Consider the following 17,313-nt stretch of genomic DNA (forward strand, 5'->3'; position numbering starts at 1 on the left):
ACTTTGAAATGCAGGCTAGTCACATTAGGACACTGGCAGTTGTGTTCAGTGCCATCTTCCCTTTGCTTGAATCACAGAAACGATTTCAGTATTTCCATGATGTGGAAAAAGTAGCTATGTCAAATAAACATGCGAATCAGAATAATTCATCATGAGTAATGGCATGGAGAAGAGAATGGCTGGAAAAAGTAGATAATTCTCCACTTTCTTTTTATTCTTGAGGAGAGTGTGTTGAGGACTGAGGTCTGGGGCGTGGCTAGGATATTTAGCATAGACCGTGTCCAACTCTGAGCATCATAGACTGAGAGTATCTCCCAAGAGACCTTGGCAGCTCCAAGAATCCTATTCTGTGCTTTGTTTCAATTCCATTGTGGATATTTACCATCCTCATTTGTATGAAATGAACACAATGAAGTTTCTCAATAGCATATAATAAAAAGTGGGAATACATACTGGTGTATGGTTATAGAATGAAAAGGCTCTTCAAAATCAGGCCAATCTCTCCAAAATATATGCATACATATGTCTCAAAGTTTTGGCAATTTATATATCAATATAGAAATGTAGAATTAAATCATTACAAATTGGCAAACACAGAATACACACACACACACACACACACACACACACACACACACACACACACACACAAGATTAGCCTTAACCATGGTGGAGTTTTTCTACTGAGAAGCTTCTGCTACAGTTCAAAATGGACAGACACCTGGAAGAAAAGAAAGCAACTGTTACAATGAAATAGGAAAGAGAGTCTACCTACGATCAAAGCTAAGACCACCAAGTCTGATTTCAAACTCAGAGATGTTAAGGACGTAATTATGTAATTATGAAAACTACTCCAAATCAGACTTTTGCTTCTTTCCAAATCAAATACCTCAAGTATTATAGTAGTGTATACTAGATACCTTCTCAGTGTCCTGCCCTTAACCATTAGCCCATCTCTGCTCACACAAAAGTATTTGTCTGACACCTCCTAGGAAGTAGAAATTAGAAGAGATGATTTATAGGTGGACAAACTGATGCTGACAAGTAACTTATCTGCTTTACACTAAGGGATTGTGAGATTAGTTCTTTATTTAGCATCGGATAACCTAGGGCCTGAAAGTAAAAATAATCATGGGGAACCATTAACACCATTATGTTGATTCCATCTATCTTTTCATGTTAAGTCACTATTCAACTTCATACTCCACTTGGTAAGTCACATCTTTATTTTAGAATAGTAATTACTTATAAATCATTAGTAGTTAAGAGAACTACTAATGAAAACTAGCTCACAAGTGTAATAATGTACGGCGCATGCTTTATCACAATTTATCTGTCTAATGGTGGGAGAATAAAAGATTCCAATTGTGATTTATCTCCTTTTGTTACACAAACAAACAGCAGAAGCACTAGAATCATAATGTGTTTGCTTGGAATACCCCCATAAACCTACTTTAAAAAATAGTATGTACTAGCTGGGTGCTATTCAGGTGGCTGAGATCTGAGGATCTAAGTTTGAAGCCAACCCAGAGAGAAGTCTATTAACCAGTATTAACCAGAAGAGGTGTGGCTCAAGTGGTAGTGTGCTAGACATATGCTTTTTAGCCAAGTGAGAGTGTGAGGTTCTGAGTTCAAGCCCTATTACTGTCATAAGTAAGTAAGTAAACAAATAAATTTGGTAAGAATTATAAAATAATCATAAAGTCCACACTTTAACATATATATGCATTTTTACTTTTTCTCTAAGCAAGGAAATTCAAGTTTGAATATATATATATATATATATATATATATATATATATATATAAACATACAGTACTTTCTAAAAGAATCACTCCTTTGTGGATATTGTATTCTTTATAGCCAAAAGGGAGTGAAAAGGAGAGAAAAAACAAATATGAAAGGACTAGACTATAGAATTCCAACCATGTGACACTTGGAAAAGAAGAGTCACTAAAAAGATTTATGTGGCCCAGAGGCTCTGTGGAAGTGAGCAGCACAAGGGACTTGGGGGGCGATGAAATTGTTCTATGCAGGGGCTGGGAAGGTGGCTCAGTGGTAGAGTGCTTGCCTTGCATGCCTGAGGCCCTGGGTTCGATTCCCAGCACCACATAAGCAAAAAGAAAAAAGCCGGAAGTGGCGCTGTGGCTCAAGTGGTAGAGCGCTAGCCTTGAGCTGAAGAGCTGAGGGACAGCACCCAGGCCCAGAGTTCAGGCACCATGACCGGACCCAAAAAAAAAAAAAAAAGAAAGAAATTGTTCCATGCATACTTTCAGATGGGTGCATACATTATGCATTTGACAAATGCACAGAACTGCATTACTTGCGTTAGGCAAGCATGAACCCTAACAAGGTAAACTATGAACTTTTGTTAATATTCATGTATCCATAGGGACTCATCATTTATAACAACTGTACCAAGATAATAAAGATGGTAATAATAAATGGGAAAGCTGAAGGGGTGAAAGGGCGGGATACATGGACTTTCTTCGTATTGTATTCTTCTCAAGTTTTTTCATACTATAACTTCTTTGAAAAATACAATTTATTTATTTTATTTATTTTTGCCAGTCCTGGGGCTTGAACTCAGGGCTTGGGCACAGTCCCTGAGCTCCTTTTGCTCAAGGCTAGCAGTCTACTACTTGAGCCACAGTACCACTTCTGGCTTTTTCTGTTTATGTGGTACTGAAGAATCAAACTCAGGGCTTCATGGTGCAAGCCACATTCTCAGCCCTATTATTTTATTTTGCTTTGTGCCAGTTCTGGGACTTGAACTCAGGGCCTGGACACTGTCCTAAGTTTTTGGTTGAAGTTCTTGTTCTTATGGCTTTGAATCTTGATCCTCAGATCTCAGCCTCAGGCATGAGCCATAAGCATCTAGCAATAAAATGTATTTAAAATACATGTGCAATCAGTGAAAAGAAAAAAAGAAACATTCTTTTAACTTTTATTCCCTATTTAATCCAATTGTTTCAGTTGTTGTATTCATATTTAATTTTGGATATAGGTGAGAGTATACACTAGTTCATTAATTTAATAATTGTATTGAGAGTGACAATTTTACCATTTTAATATACTTCCTCTAGAAAATATGCTTTAAAAATCATAACTAGCATTTCTTTTTAAAAAGTTATCTTTAAGGCCAGGCTCTGATGGCTCATACCTGTAATCAAAGATACTTAGGAGGCTGAGATCTGAGGATCTTGGTTCAAAGCCAGCCTGTGCAGGAAAGTCTATGAGACTCTAATCTTTAATTAGCCACCAGAAAGCCAAAATTGGAGGTGTGGCTGAAGCAGTAGAGCCCTAGCCTTAAGCAAAAAAATAAAAAAAAATAAAAAAGCTCAAGGACAGCACTCAGGCCCTGAGTTTAAGCCCCAGCACAGACAATGAAAAACCAAAATTATCTTTAAGTAGTTGTACAAAGGGGTTTCAATTCAACAAATGAGTATATAAGTACAATATAACTTGATAAATGTCAATCCCCCATCTGCCCTCTTTCCCAACCCTACCCACACTCATTTTGTTGGTTCCATGTTCACATATGTACATCGAATACCATGACTTTTCTTCCACTTTTCCTTTCCCCATTTGTCTACTTCCCCTTGACTTTTCCTCAACCCCCCCCCCAAATGTGTTTCAGCTTCCTGATATTCATTTTGTTAAGCTGTTAATCTTTTGTTTAGAGGACTTATACCATTGGTATCCTCCCCTGACTATACCATACTTTAGTTGATTTGCTTATGTATATATTCTTATGACCCTGCATATTCACACATGGTTATAATTTAGATCTAACTCCACATATGAGAGAAAAAAATGAACCTTTTGTTTCTCTGAAATCATAATTATAATTTCTTTAAAAAACAAACAAAACAACAACAATAGACATGTTAGGCACCTGTAATTCTAGCCTCTGAGGATTATGATTCAAAGCCAGTTTGGACAGGAAAGTCTGTGAGACTCTTATCTCCACTAAACTACCAAAAAAGCAAGAGGTGGAGCTGCGGCTCAAGTGGTAGAGCACTAGCCTTGAGCACAAAAGCTCAGAGACAGCCCTGAGTTCAAGCAGGACTGGCACACACACACACCACACACACACACACACACACACACACACACACACACGACTATAAAATATCTGACCCAAAGCCACATATTTAACAATAATGCATATAATGAGAAATAAACATCCATTTCTATAATGAAATAAAACCATTTCCCAAAGAAATGTTTATTGGAATATCCAACTACTTAAGAGTTGTATGTTTGGGTAGATCCTGGGGTTAAAGTAGCAGCTTTTACCTGATCTCAGAGGAAACTTTCAGCCTTCAAGGTGTTTAGGGAAGGAGTTTTTCTGCTCTTCATAATCTGCAAATGCAGCAGCAATCTGCTCTGATTGGAAGGACAGGGGCCTGGGATTCTCACTCATGGAGAAAATATTTGGAAACTTCCCTAGATCAAGACCTCTGCCCTTAAAATATGCCTGAAGGCTTCTGAAAAACTGAAGAGAGAAAGAAAATGGTCAACATCATGTAGCAAATGAAACCTCAAAATATTCAAAGTTGAATGTTTTCCCCTTCTCTTTTCCTTCTAGAATTGAATTTAAGTCTGGTCTAGGTAGCTTATAGTTGAAATTTTTTTAAAAAAAGGAAAAAAGAGAAAAGTATAAGGTTTAGCTTTTTTTCCTCCCCCACCTCTGTCCTTACCTTCTTCTTTCTGATATTTAAACCCTCAAAAAGACAGATGATCCATCACTCTTGGTGAAAATCAAGAGTGGATATCCATTATTCAACAACACTGTAGGCACAGAATTCAGGGTAAAGCATCTCTGAATACTCAAGTCAGAGAAGTAGCTAAATGCCACAGTGATCAGATCGGGTCTCCTTTGATGAAGGGTTTGTCCCAGTCCCTGCCTGCTGCAGTGGTTTCTTTTCTGAGAAGAGCTTTCCAGATTCATTTTAGGAAATGAACACAAAGAAGCTGTGCACAGAGCACAGCCCAGTTTGTTTTTTAATCTTACAGTTATGTTTGTATTTGTATGCTTATTGTATTTGTTATATGTTCTAAAGATTTGGGCTGATTTATTTTCTATTTTTTAGGAAACTGCATGTGGAAAATAAACAGTAATGATGCAGGATCAACTTTCAATTTCTTGCAATTGTGGTTTGTAAACAAGGTTATCTCGTTGAACAAATAGAAATTCCTCAGTTTCATTCTGTCTCTGTCTCTCTCTGTGTGTCTTTCTCCCATCAACTGCCTGTCTCTCATACTAGAGATAAATCTCAAGGCCTCACACACATTTGGCAAGTGTTTACCACTGTGTTATATCCCCTAATAATTACCATTGATTCTGTAAAGTATTAGAAATACCATAAAGTTCTCTCTCTCTTTCTCTCTCCTCTCTCTTCTCTCTTCTCTCTCTCCGGTCCTGTTCTATTGGGAATCTTCTCCACCCCATTTTCTCCTCTCCACCATGCTCCAGAATACAGAACCTATACTTGCAGTTCCCCCTGCACCCACCTACATGCCTCAGCTGTGTTCTTACCAGTTCTCTGTTCCTGGGGTTGCTGAGTGGCTTCCATTTGTCTTCATTTCTCAGTGTGGCTCCATGCACATGGCTAGTAAACACCAGGGCAGCACACAGCAGCAGGAGGTGTACATTGGCCATGATTCAAGGAAGCTGAATAAAAGGAGAGACCAGAGGACTGACAATGGTCATTAAGAGACATCGTCAGAAAAGAGAAAGAGGAACCACGTGTAAAGTCAGACAAGAAAGAGAAATCATGTATCAGGTCACAAATTTTACAACCATCTTCTTTCCAGATTCACTGAGGCTCTCCAAATTCAACTGGTTAGCTTGAGGCATTTCGTTTTTATGATGATGATAAGATGATAGTGAGGAGCAAGGAAATTCTGAATATGACCTAGAAAATTTGGGGTATGTCTTTTTATCCATGAAAAAATGCACACTTTATTATCTCCAAGGAAAGTGCAAATTTTAAAACAAAACCAGAAAAATCAAAACCTTCCATTAACAGTCTTTACAGTCTTTTAAAAGAGAAAAATAAAAAGTGGGAGAAAAAAAGACTTCAGATATCCTAAAGTGAGAAATGCACACACACACACACCCTGAGTCAGTCAATCAAAAAGACAGACATCCCACCCCAATGCAGATAGGGACAGTCTTCTTCCCTAAGCCAAAAGAGAGACAGAAACCCAAAGCGCAGACAGTAAGGCTTACCAGGAGCTGGGTTTTGGCTGGCCCTTGTAGGTCAGCCTGCCTACGGTCTGCAGGAAGATTTACAGGTACTTATACCAGGGGATGGGCTGCAGGTGGGAGTCACTGACGTGAGCAGAGGGAGTTCAGAAATAATGATTCCATTTCCTTCCACGGCACAAAGACCCTTGTGTCAGGTGCTGAGGCTTCTACAGGGGTAAACTAGGTATCTTGTAAGTGCAGCAGCCACTTCTGAACCACTGGGCATTGTGTGTGTGTGCGTGTGCGTGTGTACATGTCTTTAAATAAAACCCACAAGACATTTCCACATAGCAAAGTGGCTTTTTCCTTTTTCACATGTAAGAAAAGTTTTGTACAGAGCAGCTGGGACTATGATGATGATTAGCCCACCTAATAGAATGTTCTTCTGGAGATATGAGTTTTCAAAAGGACAGCATTATTTTTTGAACAGGTAATTCTATTGCAAGAGATAAAAAAATTGCTTTTCAAAAAAACTTCCATGTTATATTTCTTCTGAGAATCTCTAGAAGCTTTCCAAGTTTGAAATAGTGACACAGTTTACCACAATATCCCATTCAGAAGGAGCAATAAGAGATCATGGGCTTCATGGAAAAAAAGAATTACTATGCCTACAGTATCCCTGTGCTGAATAAATGCCATCTGCAGAAAATGGTAGGGTCGAGAAATTGGACTTGATTAGTTGTATAGTTGCTTTGGTTCCAATGATTCAGAACAAAATTCAGGACAAGCTCCTTGAAGAGAAGGCTGGTAATGGGGGCTAGAAATAGAATGTCTACTTATGGTATCAGACTTGCTGTCTTGACCTTGGACAAGTGATTCCAACCTTCATTACTTCATTTCCTTTCATTATACAGACACAATCTCCTCTCCTCTCCTCTCCCCTATCTTTTCTCTTCTCCGTGTATATTTACACTGTATTCCAATAATTTTTTCTTTTCTTTTTCAACTGAGGCTTAAGTAGCTGAGGCTGGTTTCAAATTGATGATCTCTTGCCTCAGCCTCCCACATACTGGAATTATGGATGTGTGTGTGTGTGTGTGTGTGTGTGTGTGTGTTTTACTGAAATGAACTTTTTCACAAGAAATCTTTGACCAACTGCTTGTTAGGTGCCAGGTGTTGAACTAAGCTTTGAGGACAAATTAGAAAGATGATAAATGAGCCTTTTCCCTCACTGATCAAAGAGTAATGGCGCACAAACTTTAATTGAATCACTTAACATACATTGCACAGATACAAATGATCTTTTCTACTAAGAGAAAGTGGAGAATGAGTTACGTGATTCAGAAATGGAGCCTGACACACTAAAGCAACTGCAAATCAGTTTGTGTTCAGGAGATGATGAGACCAAGGGAGCCTGAGGAGAGTTGGGTTGCAGAGGTGGTTAGATGATGATCCTTCTATGCAAGCAATGCTACATGATTAAAATATCTGAAAGGATCTAGATGGGCTGATTGGACTGGCATTTTAAAAAAAAAATCCTCTGGCTGCAGTTCGTGAGATCTCCTAGCAGCGACCGGGACTGTGCAACTGGATAAGCAGAGCTGAAGCTCCCAGGAGAGGTCTGAGAAGGAAATAGAAATAGGAAAGAATTGTTGATGTAGAAATGGACCAGCATGCTTAGTAAAGTTCAGGAAAACCATGGCGGGGGGGGGGGGGAAGAGGCACCTAGGACTTGAGCTTTGAGACCATTGAACATGTAACAGCCCTATCAGGGAGTCTACAAAAGAGAATCTAAGGGTGGGGGCGGGGGGAATCAGGATAAGATGGGAGAGAAGAATGACTCAGAAAGGGACAAAGTTAGATAAAAGTGGAACTGGAAAGGGCTGTGGGACATCAGGGCTGTGTTGGCAGAGGGTCAGACAAGAAAGGAGTGGAGAGAGAGGAAGAATAGGGAATAAGAGCTCTTGAAAAAGAACCAGAGAGGGAAGAGGAGTCAAGGAACAGTATGATTGTTTTGTCTCAACTTTTAAAGACAGGGCCTTCATATGTAATAAAGGCTGGTCTCTCCCTGCCTCAGCCTCCCAAGTTTAGGATTATCATTGTTTTACATGTTAACAGACTAGAGATTAGAGATGGGGGTATGAATTAGAGCCACTGGGCTCAGTGAAGAAAAAATACCATCGAGTCTCATTACAGCACGCCTATCCAACCTTAGGACTTGATGTCAAAGTATCTCTTAATATTAACCCCCCCCCCATATTTGCCAGTTCTGGGGCTTGAACTCAGGACTTAGGTGCTGTCCCAGAGTCTCTTTGCGCTCAAGGCTAGTGTTTGGTAGCCACAGTGCCACTTTCAGCTTTTTCTGAGTAGGTTATTGGAGATCAGAGTCTCACGGACTTTCCTGCCTGGGTTGGCTTTGAACCAAGATCCTCAGGTTTCAGCCTCCTGAGTAGCTAGGATTACAGGTGTAAGCCACCAGATTCCAGCTGTATTAAATTTTTAATGAGATTATAGCAAAGTATCTGCACTGTACTCTTTAGACAATGTTCCTATCACCAGTGCTGAGAATGTATTTTTTAAAATAGAAAAACCAGATTTTCATTGGCCTGTAATTTCTAGTTTAAATTTCACTTAATAGTATAAAAGTACACCCTACTTCTTCCTTTTTTAATTTGTGCATGTGATCTGCAATGGGGAGATTACCTTGATGGTCTGTATGTTCCTCAAAGCAACCAGTGTGATCCCGTCCTTACAAGAGAGATTCCACAGACACACTGCAGTGATTGGGGTATGAAAACAGAGAAGAGACCCGAGGATGCTGGCTTGGAGGACTAGAGTGATGCAGCCACAAGCCAGGGAGTGCTGGCAGAGGATGGAAGTGGAAAATGGAGAGGCACAAATTCTTCCCTGGAGTCTCCAGAGGTAACAAGGCCCTGCCCTTGCTTTTGGCCCAGTGAGACTGATTTTTGGGAACACTTCTTTTGTTGTTTTAACGGATCCACCCAATTTTTGATATTTTATAACCAAAGGCAAAGAACATGGATGTGAAGATTTCTGATTTTCACGAGGAGGGAGGTGCATTTACAACTTCCACCTACTTTACAACTTCCACTGAATATACATACCACAGGGAGATCCAAATTCTCTATTTCTTCTTGAGAAGGTAGACCTTCTGTCATTCAACTTATAGAATCATGGATTTAGACTGAAATGTCTCTCCTGAAACTTAGTATAAGTATAGGCTTATATATGGTTTCACCAATAAATCTTTATTTTTGTACCAGTCCTGGGGCTTGACCTTAGGTCAGGGTCTGGGTGCTGTCCCTGAGTATTTTTGCTTAACGTCGCACTCCACCGCTTGAGACACAGATCTACTTCTGGCTTTTTAGTGGGTAATGGGAGCTGAGTGTCAAGGACTTTCTTCTCTGCATTGGCTTCAAACCATTATCCTCAGATCTCAGCCTGCTTGGTGGCTAGAATTACAGGTGTGAGCCACCAACGACTGGGTTTTTAAAAGAATTTTTTTTTCTCTTTGATATAAAAGGAGTGAGAAAAAGAGTCCATTTCAGACTACTAAATGAGGTAAGACCTTACCCACGAGTCATATAATTTTGTAATGGACCACATATTTTAATTCATTAACAAACTTATTTAAGTATTTGGGAAAATCATCATTCTTTAAAATTGAATACTGGATTTCCAAGTATGTAGTTTATATGATAAAGAGAGTAGTTTCAGAGAAGGAAAAAATAAGGACAATTGAGAGGGGGTATTTCTTTGGATATTTTGGGGCAGAATTGAGCAGATGATTCTTAGTGCTACTCATCAATTGTGAGTGCTGAAATAGAACCAATGAGTTTTATCTTAAGGAAAAAAAATCAACACAATATAAAACCAAAATTCATGTTTCCTGAAAGATAGTGATTAGCTTCTAGCATTCTGGAAGTACATTAAATATGTAAAATTTTAATCTACTTGTTTAAAACAAAACAGACTCAATAGCAAGCGCTTATAATTCCCCTCCAAAAGTATACTCTGTAAGTCTGACTCTAGAGAACTCCACAAGAAATCTCAGTAACAAATCTTCCATTATTAACATGTACCCACATGTCATTGTAGCCACTAGATTTTCCGTGAAAAAAAAATCAGCTGTTTCCAAGCACTGGTGACTCACATCTGTAATCCTTGCAATTTGGTAGGCTGAGGTTGGCAGAATCGCGGTTCATGGCTACTAACCCAGACCCCTTTCCCAACCAGTATTTAGGCACAGTGGCACATGCCTGTCATCTAATATAGGAGGCTGAAATAAAGAGAATCAAGGCTTCAAATTTTAAAGAGTCAGCCCAGGAGTAAGGCTCAAAAGTGGTAGAGTGATTGCCAGGGCCTTGAATTCCCAGCACTTCCTCCCCCACCTCAAAAACAAAACCCAATACTCACAAACTCACTCAATTCTTACTGAATTGGATAAAGAGGAAAAGCCAGTCTTTGAGAATGTGAATTATTCATGAAGCATCCACAGTAATGTGGAAAGTTAGAAAACAGAGTTAGAAAATCCAGATTTCATTTTGCTTCCAACTTTCACCTATGATATATTATGTCTTGTGTTTTATAGTCATCTGTTTTCTGAAATGCTAGTCTAGACCAACCCAGGCAGGAAAATTTGTGAGACTCTTACCTCCAACTAACCACCAGAAAACTGGAAGCTTAAAGTGGTAGAGTGCTAGCCTTGAGCAAAAAGAGCTCAGGGACAGTGCTCAGTCAAGTTCAAGCCCTATGACAAAGAGAAAGATACCTCGAGAGGGTTTGTTTTGTTTTGGAGACCGTATCACAGAGAATATACAGACTGGGAAGCACTCTGTATCACATCTGCTTATTCACCGAGTTTATTTTTTGAACATTCAGAACACCCAATTATGACAAATTAAAAAACAACAACAAAGCACCAAAAACTGCTACACATAAATACCTGAGCGGAGACTGAAGGCAAATATTCATCTATTAAACCTACATCATAATGCTGAAACAGGTAAAAATAGTCACAACACTACTAAGTACAGTAAGTAGCACTTTTTCTGAATTACAACCAGTCAAATGTAACAATGTTAATTATACCATACCAAAAATACACACAAAATGACACATCAGTGTATTAGTCCACCATACATTGTAAAAAGCACTGGAGATCATGCATGCTTTAATGGAAAGATCTGCAAAGTAGGAATGGTCACTATGCACTGTATTTTCTGGATAAGAATAAATTATTTTGCAAATAATTATATGCTGAGTTTATGTCAGCACTGACAGTTTATCCAGTGTAACTTAGTTTTAAAATACAGTAAGAAAATTGATACAGTGGATAGCTACATGTTTTATTCTAGTGTACACCCTTGCTCAAGCCACTTTCTTGTCAATTTGACCAGGCTTTAACATGTTATTTTTGCTGTTGAGGGGAGGTAGTGGAAGTAAAATAAGAGGAAAAAGAGAGTACACTTTGGGTACACAGAATGTGGTCATCTTTTACCATAGAACTCGATTGCCCTGTAGGTGGAATATTTGAATTTTTATAAAAGTTACACAGTTAAAATAAGCACAGTAAAAATGAAACATTTTACATTAAAAAAGCAGAGCCAATTTAAAAATAGTTAAGAAAGAAAAAGAAATGGGAATAAACCAGGGGAAAAATGCTAAAAATATATTAAATGAGTCTTGAGTTTAATTTCTACAAAGGTCATTATTTGATATACACAAATACAAGCCTCGATAAACTGAGGAAAAATGAGCACAAGTCAAAGATGTCACAGTTTGAACAGATTACTCATTAGAAAGAAAAAAATACTTTAAAGATTGGTTTTCCAGTGTACAGTACCTTTAGAACAGAAGTGCCATGACCCTCTCTTTTTTTCCCCCTTTTTATGACCCTCTCTTAAAACAACTTTTCTCTCTGGAAACCTGAACAAAACTTATTTGCGTGTATCTCTGTTGCCTAAGTGAATCTCAGCTTGAAAGATCTCTGGAAATTCAGGGAGGCCTCCAAAGCAGGAAATCTGCAAATATTAAGGGGAGGGCTGGTTGGCTTGTGTTGTAAATCCTTATTTCACCAACCTCAAAGAGAAGGACTTCCGATCAATTTGAGAAGGCCACTCATAATCAAATATATAGTTATAAAACTGCAGGGCATCCCTTTATCATTTTAAGGCACCATCTGTTTTATCCCAAATGAGTTTAAGTTCAAGGTCACAGTGGCAGTATGTATTCAGTTTTGGTCTGGTTTCTCATGAAGATGTTGCTACATCATCTACTGTTATTCTTAAATTGAAGAATCACTTCAAAGCAATAGATTTTTAAATTCCTATTTTTTAAAATAATGTAAATGCACAGTACATCTTCCTAACTTATACATTCCCCACCCCATGGCTTGAGTCCCTCCCACATCCACCCAATGGGAAGAAAAGGCTTACTTTTACCAGTAGTCCAACAATGGAGAAACAAAGATTATATTAAATATGGGCATCTCCTACTTAGGCTAAAATTATTCAGCAACAGAGGACAAACTCATTCCTAAGGACAGCTCTGGTACATCATCTTAACAAATTTTTTTTTTACTATTATTACCTATAATGTCCATCAGATGATTTGATAAACTGTCACTAAATCAATAGTTCAATATTTGGCTTTCTGGGTTAACCCTTAACTTTGAATACTACTCACACAAAAACCTATCAAACATTACTGGGCAGAGAACAGTAAATAAACAATGAGAAAAACCAATAATTAGATTACTTTCTGGAGGAATTTTAAGCAGTTTAAGTGGATAAAAAGATTTCTGAATCTATTACATACTACTTTTCTCCCATGAGTGTAATACTGTACTAATGTTAGGACTTTAACATCTTGATTACTTCTTAGTATTTTCTTATAAGATATACATTAGTTCTAAAATGTACTATATTAGGTTGTAGTTAACTTCCCCCTGTGAAAAGTGACCATATAGAGACTGAACAGAAATATATATTTTAAAAAGTCCAAAGTTAAAAAAAAGTCCAAAGTAAAGTATCAATTACATTACTGAGACACCTGTACCAAAAATGGCCTGTTCAACAAAACTAATTTTTCACATCACAAATACAAAGCAACATTATCTGAAATGGTAACTTTAATTAACTGGAAAGACCATTTACTGACTGAACTAATTTTTATCCAATGACATCTGGAAACATTCAAGAAATCAGACCAAACACAACATACTGTGCTGTAATTCTGAATATTTTCAAAGAAAATACAGAATATAAGTTTTCATGATATACATATTTATTATAAGTTCTAGATGAAAAATACTGAAGATGATTTTTGTTTTAATCCCAATACACTAAGAAAAATTCATTGGCACAAATATCCAGAGGTATTTTACAATTTCATTTAGCTTTGGTGGCAAAGTATGTTTTGCTAACCATATGAATAGTTTTGTGTTTCCAATGCAGAGTCTTATACTGAAAAGAGCACAAATGTTTATTTTCCTAGAAAAGGGATGTAAAAACTCCCATATGAAATGCAACAAATACATCATGAAATACAAAATTTGGCTATCATTTAGGCCTTTGAACAGGTAATAGCTATATGTTTTGTTTATAAACTTCTTTTTACTAGTAATGTACTACTATATAAATACTAAAAATCAAAGTAACATTAAAAGATAGCATACGAAAAGCAGCTACTTTGGACTCTAAGATTAGAATTCAAATACATATACAAATTACACTAATCAAGACACACTAACAGTTTTTCATAAATGTTAAGTCATTTAGTGAACAGAATGATTACACAATGATACTGATTCATATGTCAAGTCCTATACAAAGTCATCAGAAATTAACTGGTTTCAACAGCAAAATGTGCCAAACACTTTCAGGAAATACTGTACTTGATTTAAGATTATTAATCACAAATAACCTAATCACATAGCTTAGAATTTCATCTAATTTGTGAGGATTGCCAGTTCTCATGGATTGTTAGATTTATCCTATTAATTGGAATGACAACCTGTCTGCTCAATTCCCAAATGTATTGTGTTCTCAAAATTTGTATGGTTCAATCTTTACTTACCATATCATTTACTTTAAAAAGTAAAAGTATTTCCAGCATACATTGGATTGGTCTGCCTATCTGACCTTTCTTTCCTATTGTTATAAAAAGTCAAGAATGTGAATAGGTTCAGAGCATTCTTATTTCCTTAGGCACTAAAACTTGTCAAAGAATGCATGAATAATGTACATAAGTAAGTTTACTTAAAATGTTTCCTCAAAAAAGACTGGGATAATACTTCAGTTTCCACATATTTTCCAATTTGTAAAGGCATCTTCTGTACTAATAATTACTTGGTAAGGAAGCATTCCTGGCAATCTAATTTCCCAATATAAAGACACTTTTATTGCTTCCTTTATGATGATGGGTTTCAAGCTGTACAAATTGATTTCCCTCTTAATAAACTTCACAACAAGGTATTTTGCTTCCTATGATACATAACTTCAAAAATCCCACATAGAGAAAGCAAAGAGTGATGAAAAATAATCAACAAATGCCTAGTCACAGAAAGTCCCTATGAATTTCTGGACTTTTTCCTAAGTGATTTAAAAACTTATTCCTAAAATTTCAGGTGCAACCCTCAAAAATTTTGCACTGGATAAACAATAATGCAAGACATTACATGAATGCCTAAGATGAATAGATAAACCAACTGATATTCCTGGAGATTCTGGAATCAATTGCCTTACTTTACCTCAGAGTATTTGTGTTTGCCTTATTGTTCCAAGAGCTTTCAGGAACAAAAAGTACAGCAGTATCTGCCTATAATCTAAGCTACTTGAAAGGCTGTCAGGAAGATTGCTAGTTCCAGACTAGCTTGGGCAAAGTTAGTGAGAATTTATCTCAAAAACAAAAGGGCTGGTAGGTAAACTCAAGGGTCAGGGCATTTGTCCAGCAACATTAGGTCCGGAGTCAATTCTCAAAACACACATACACATACATACTTACAGACATATACACATACCACCTGCACATACTAATGTATTTTTAATCAAATGATCAGTTCTAAATTATAGCCATAGTAACTATAGAAGGGGCATTAGAAATAATGACAATATTCACTGTTTTCTGTTTTTCCTGTATCTGTGTAGTTATCAACACAGAAGTTACTCTACAAGCACAAAGTTTACTGAAGATTTCAACAATTCCTAAAAACCAAGTCCTAATAGAACTCAGATTTTTTTTTTTTTTTTTTTGTCGGTCATGGGGCCTGAACTCTGGGCTTTGGGCACTGTCCCTCCGCTCTTCAGCTCAAGGTGAGCACTCTACCGCAGCACCACTTCCGGCTTTTTTTCTACTTATGTGGTACTGAGGAATCGAACCCAGGGCCTCATGCATGTGAGGCAAACACTCTACCACTGAGCCACCTTCCCAGCCCCTAGAATTCAGAAATTTGCTGAATTAAAAATTAGGTAATATCTAACTGCCAATTCACTTTAAACAATATCACTAGGGTTTTGCTGCTTTTCTACCATTAAATAAGTCACAAGCAAATAGAAAGTAACTCATTTTCAGGTGAAAGTTCTTTTCTTTTGGAGATAGTGGGAAGTGAAGCCAGGGCCTTGTGCTTGCTAGGCAAGTATTTCACCACTTGAAATATGGTCCCACTCCTTCTGCTTTCAGTTTATTTTTCAGATAGGCTCTCATGTTCTTGCCCAGTCTAGCCTTCCTCCACTTCTCAAGTAGGGGGATTTACAGGAGTGCCCATGCTCAGAAAGCATTTCCTTTTCTTAAGTGAAAGAAATGTCAATTTTGTTAATCTTCAGTAACAGCCTTCTTCCTTACTCCTAGTAGTCATTTATATTTGAAATGCTTGTTGAAGATCCTGTCAGAATGTCAATATAGATGTGTACAAACATATGTATTATAGATATATGTATATATCCATGTATATGTGTGTTGTGCATGTATATATTAAATGGTTAAAAACACAACCCACTATTGTTTATAAAATGTTTAATTAAAATCTGCTTTTTAGTCCTTAGGATGAAATATTATGGTGGTTAAGTTCTCACACACAAAAAAACTTTAGTAAGAATTAGTGTGCTAGTCTGCTGCTTTAGAAGCAAATATACCACCCATGAAAAAAAATCAAGCTTGTTATTTTATTCATGACCAATACAGACTAAACAAGGAGACTTTAGGTCTCACAAATGTAATAATAATGACTGCTGATAGATTAGTGGTTTTCAAGTTCTTTCCGTATATGGACCTAAGGTCAAATTCAGAAAAAATTAACTCAACATTTAATTTATAAATTGAGACAGCAGTATAATATCAGTGGTAAGATGAAAGATTGCATATATATGTATGTATGTATAACATGTAAATATACACACATATACATATAAAACCAAATATAATCATGTGTCCCTAGTTATGCCATGAGACAAGTGTATAATCTTAATAAATCCTCTTTCCTCTCAGATACTGAACACACAGTATTGTGTGGCTTATTTCTTGTGCTGCTGTTCTAGAATAAAAACGAGCTTGGAATGTCTGCCAAGTCTAGTATGAAGATATGTGAAAATAGGAACACTGAAGAATAAAGCAAAAAACTGGAAAATATGACAATGGATTCATACGAACTTTACTGGTGACTTTCCTCAGCGAATGCTGGGACAGCAAGGAGCTGAGGAGGAGCTAAGAAGGAAAATCAGGTAATTCTTCAAGTGAGTACAGCAGGACTAACTCTCTATTAGGCAGTACGTAGGTGAGAGGCTGTGGTGGAATCCAGAGACACAGGAAATACCCCCCTGGGCATAATAAGGACACACAAGCAACTAAGGAATCACCCAAGCATAAGAACTTTACTTGAGCATCTAAATGAAGGGCTCTATAAACTAGCTGAAGGCAGAGTATTGTACTCTTCTACTGTGCTTCTTCCTAATCTTCTGTAGCTAAGAATGAACTGAAGTTGAGATAAAATAGAAACTTACTGTTAAACAATAATCTTATAAGTCACCTGGGTAAATTAAGATCTCACTGTTAAACCTAAGACTGAACACTGGGTGCTGAGATGTTAGGATCATGGT

The 17,313-nt window shown here is 37.3% G+C and overlaps 1 protein-coding gene across 1 annotated transcript; it reads right to left on the minus strand.

Moving 5' to 3' along the window:
- Positions 1-659: 659 nt before the first annotated feature.
- Positions 660-5,668, minus strand: LOC105983603 (chromosome unknown open reading frame, human C2orf66). The gene is made up of 3 exons (XM_013013586.1): positions 5,546-5,668; positions 4,303-4,501; positions 660-721 (listed from the first exon to the last, which is right to left on the minus strand). The coding sequence occupies exons 1-2, from the start codon at positions 5,666-5,668 to the stop codon at positions 4,322-4,324; spliced, it is 303 nt and encodes a 100-aa protein (XP_012869040.1). The 3' UTR covers positions 660-721; positions 4,303-4,321.
- Positions 5,669-17,313: the final 11,645 nt, after the last annotated feature.

This window comes from Dipodomys ordii, unplaced genomic scaffold, assembly GCF_000151885.1.
Source record: "Dipodomys ordii isolate 6190 unplaced genomic scaffold, Dord_2.0 Scaffold1, whole genome shotgun sequence".
NCBI classification, from domain to species: Eukaryota; Metazoa; Chordata; class Mammalia; order Rodentia; family Heteromyidae; genus Dipodomys; species Dipodomys ordii.

Bases quoted from the DNA above. Each gene is read 5' to 3' on its own strand.
- LOC105983603 (XM_013013586.1), bottom strand. From the start codon at position 5,668: ATGGCCAATGTACACCTCCTGCTGCTGTGTGCTGCCCTGGTGTTTACT. The intron at 4,502-5,545 runs GTAAGAACACAG...TTCTCTCTTCAG, and splicing joins ACCCCAGGAACAGAGAACTG to TTTTTCAGAAGCCTTCAGGC.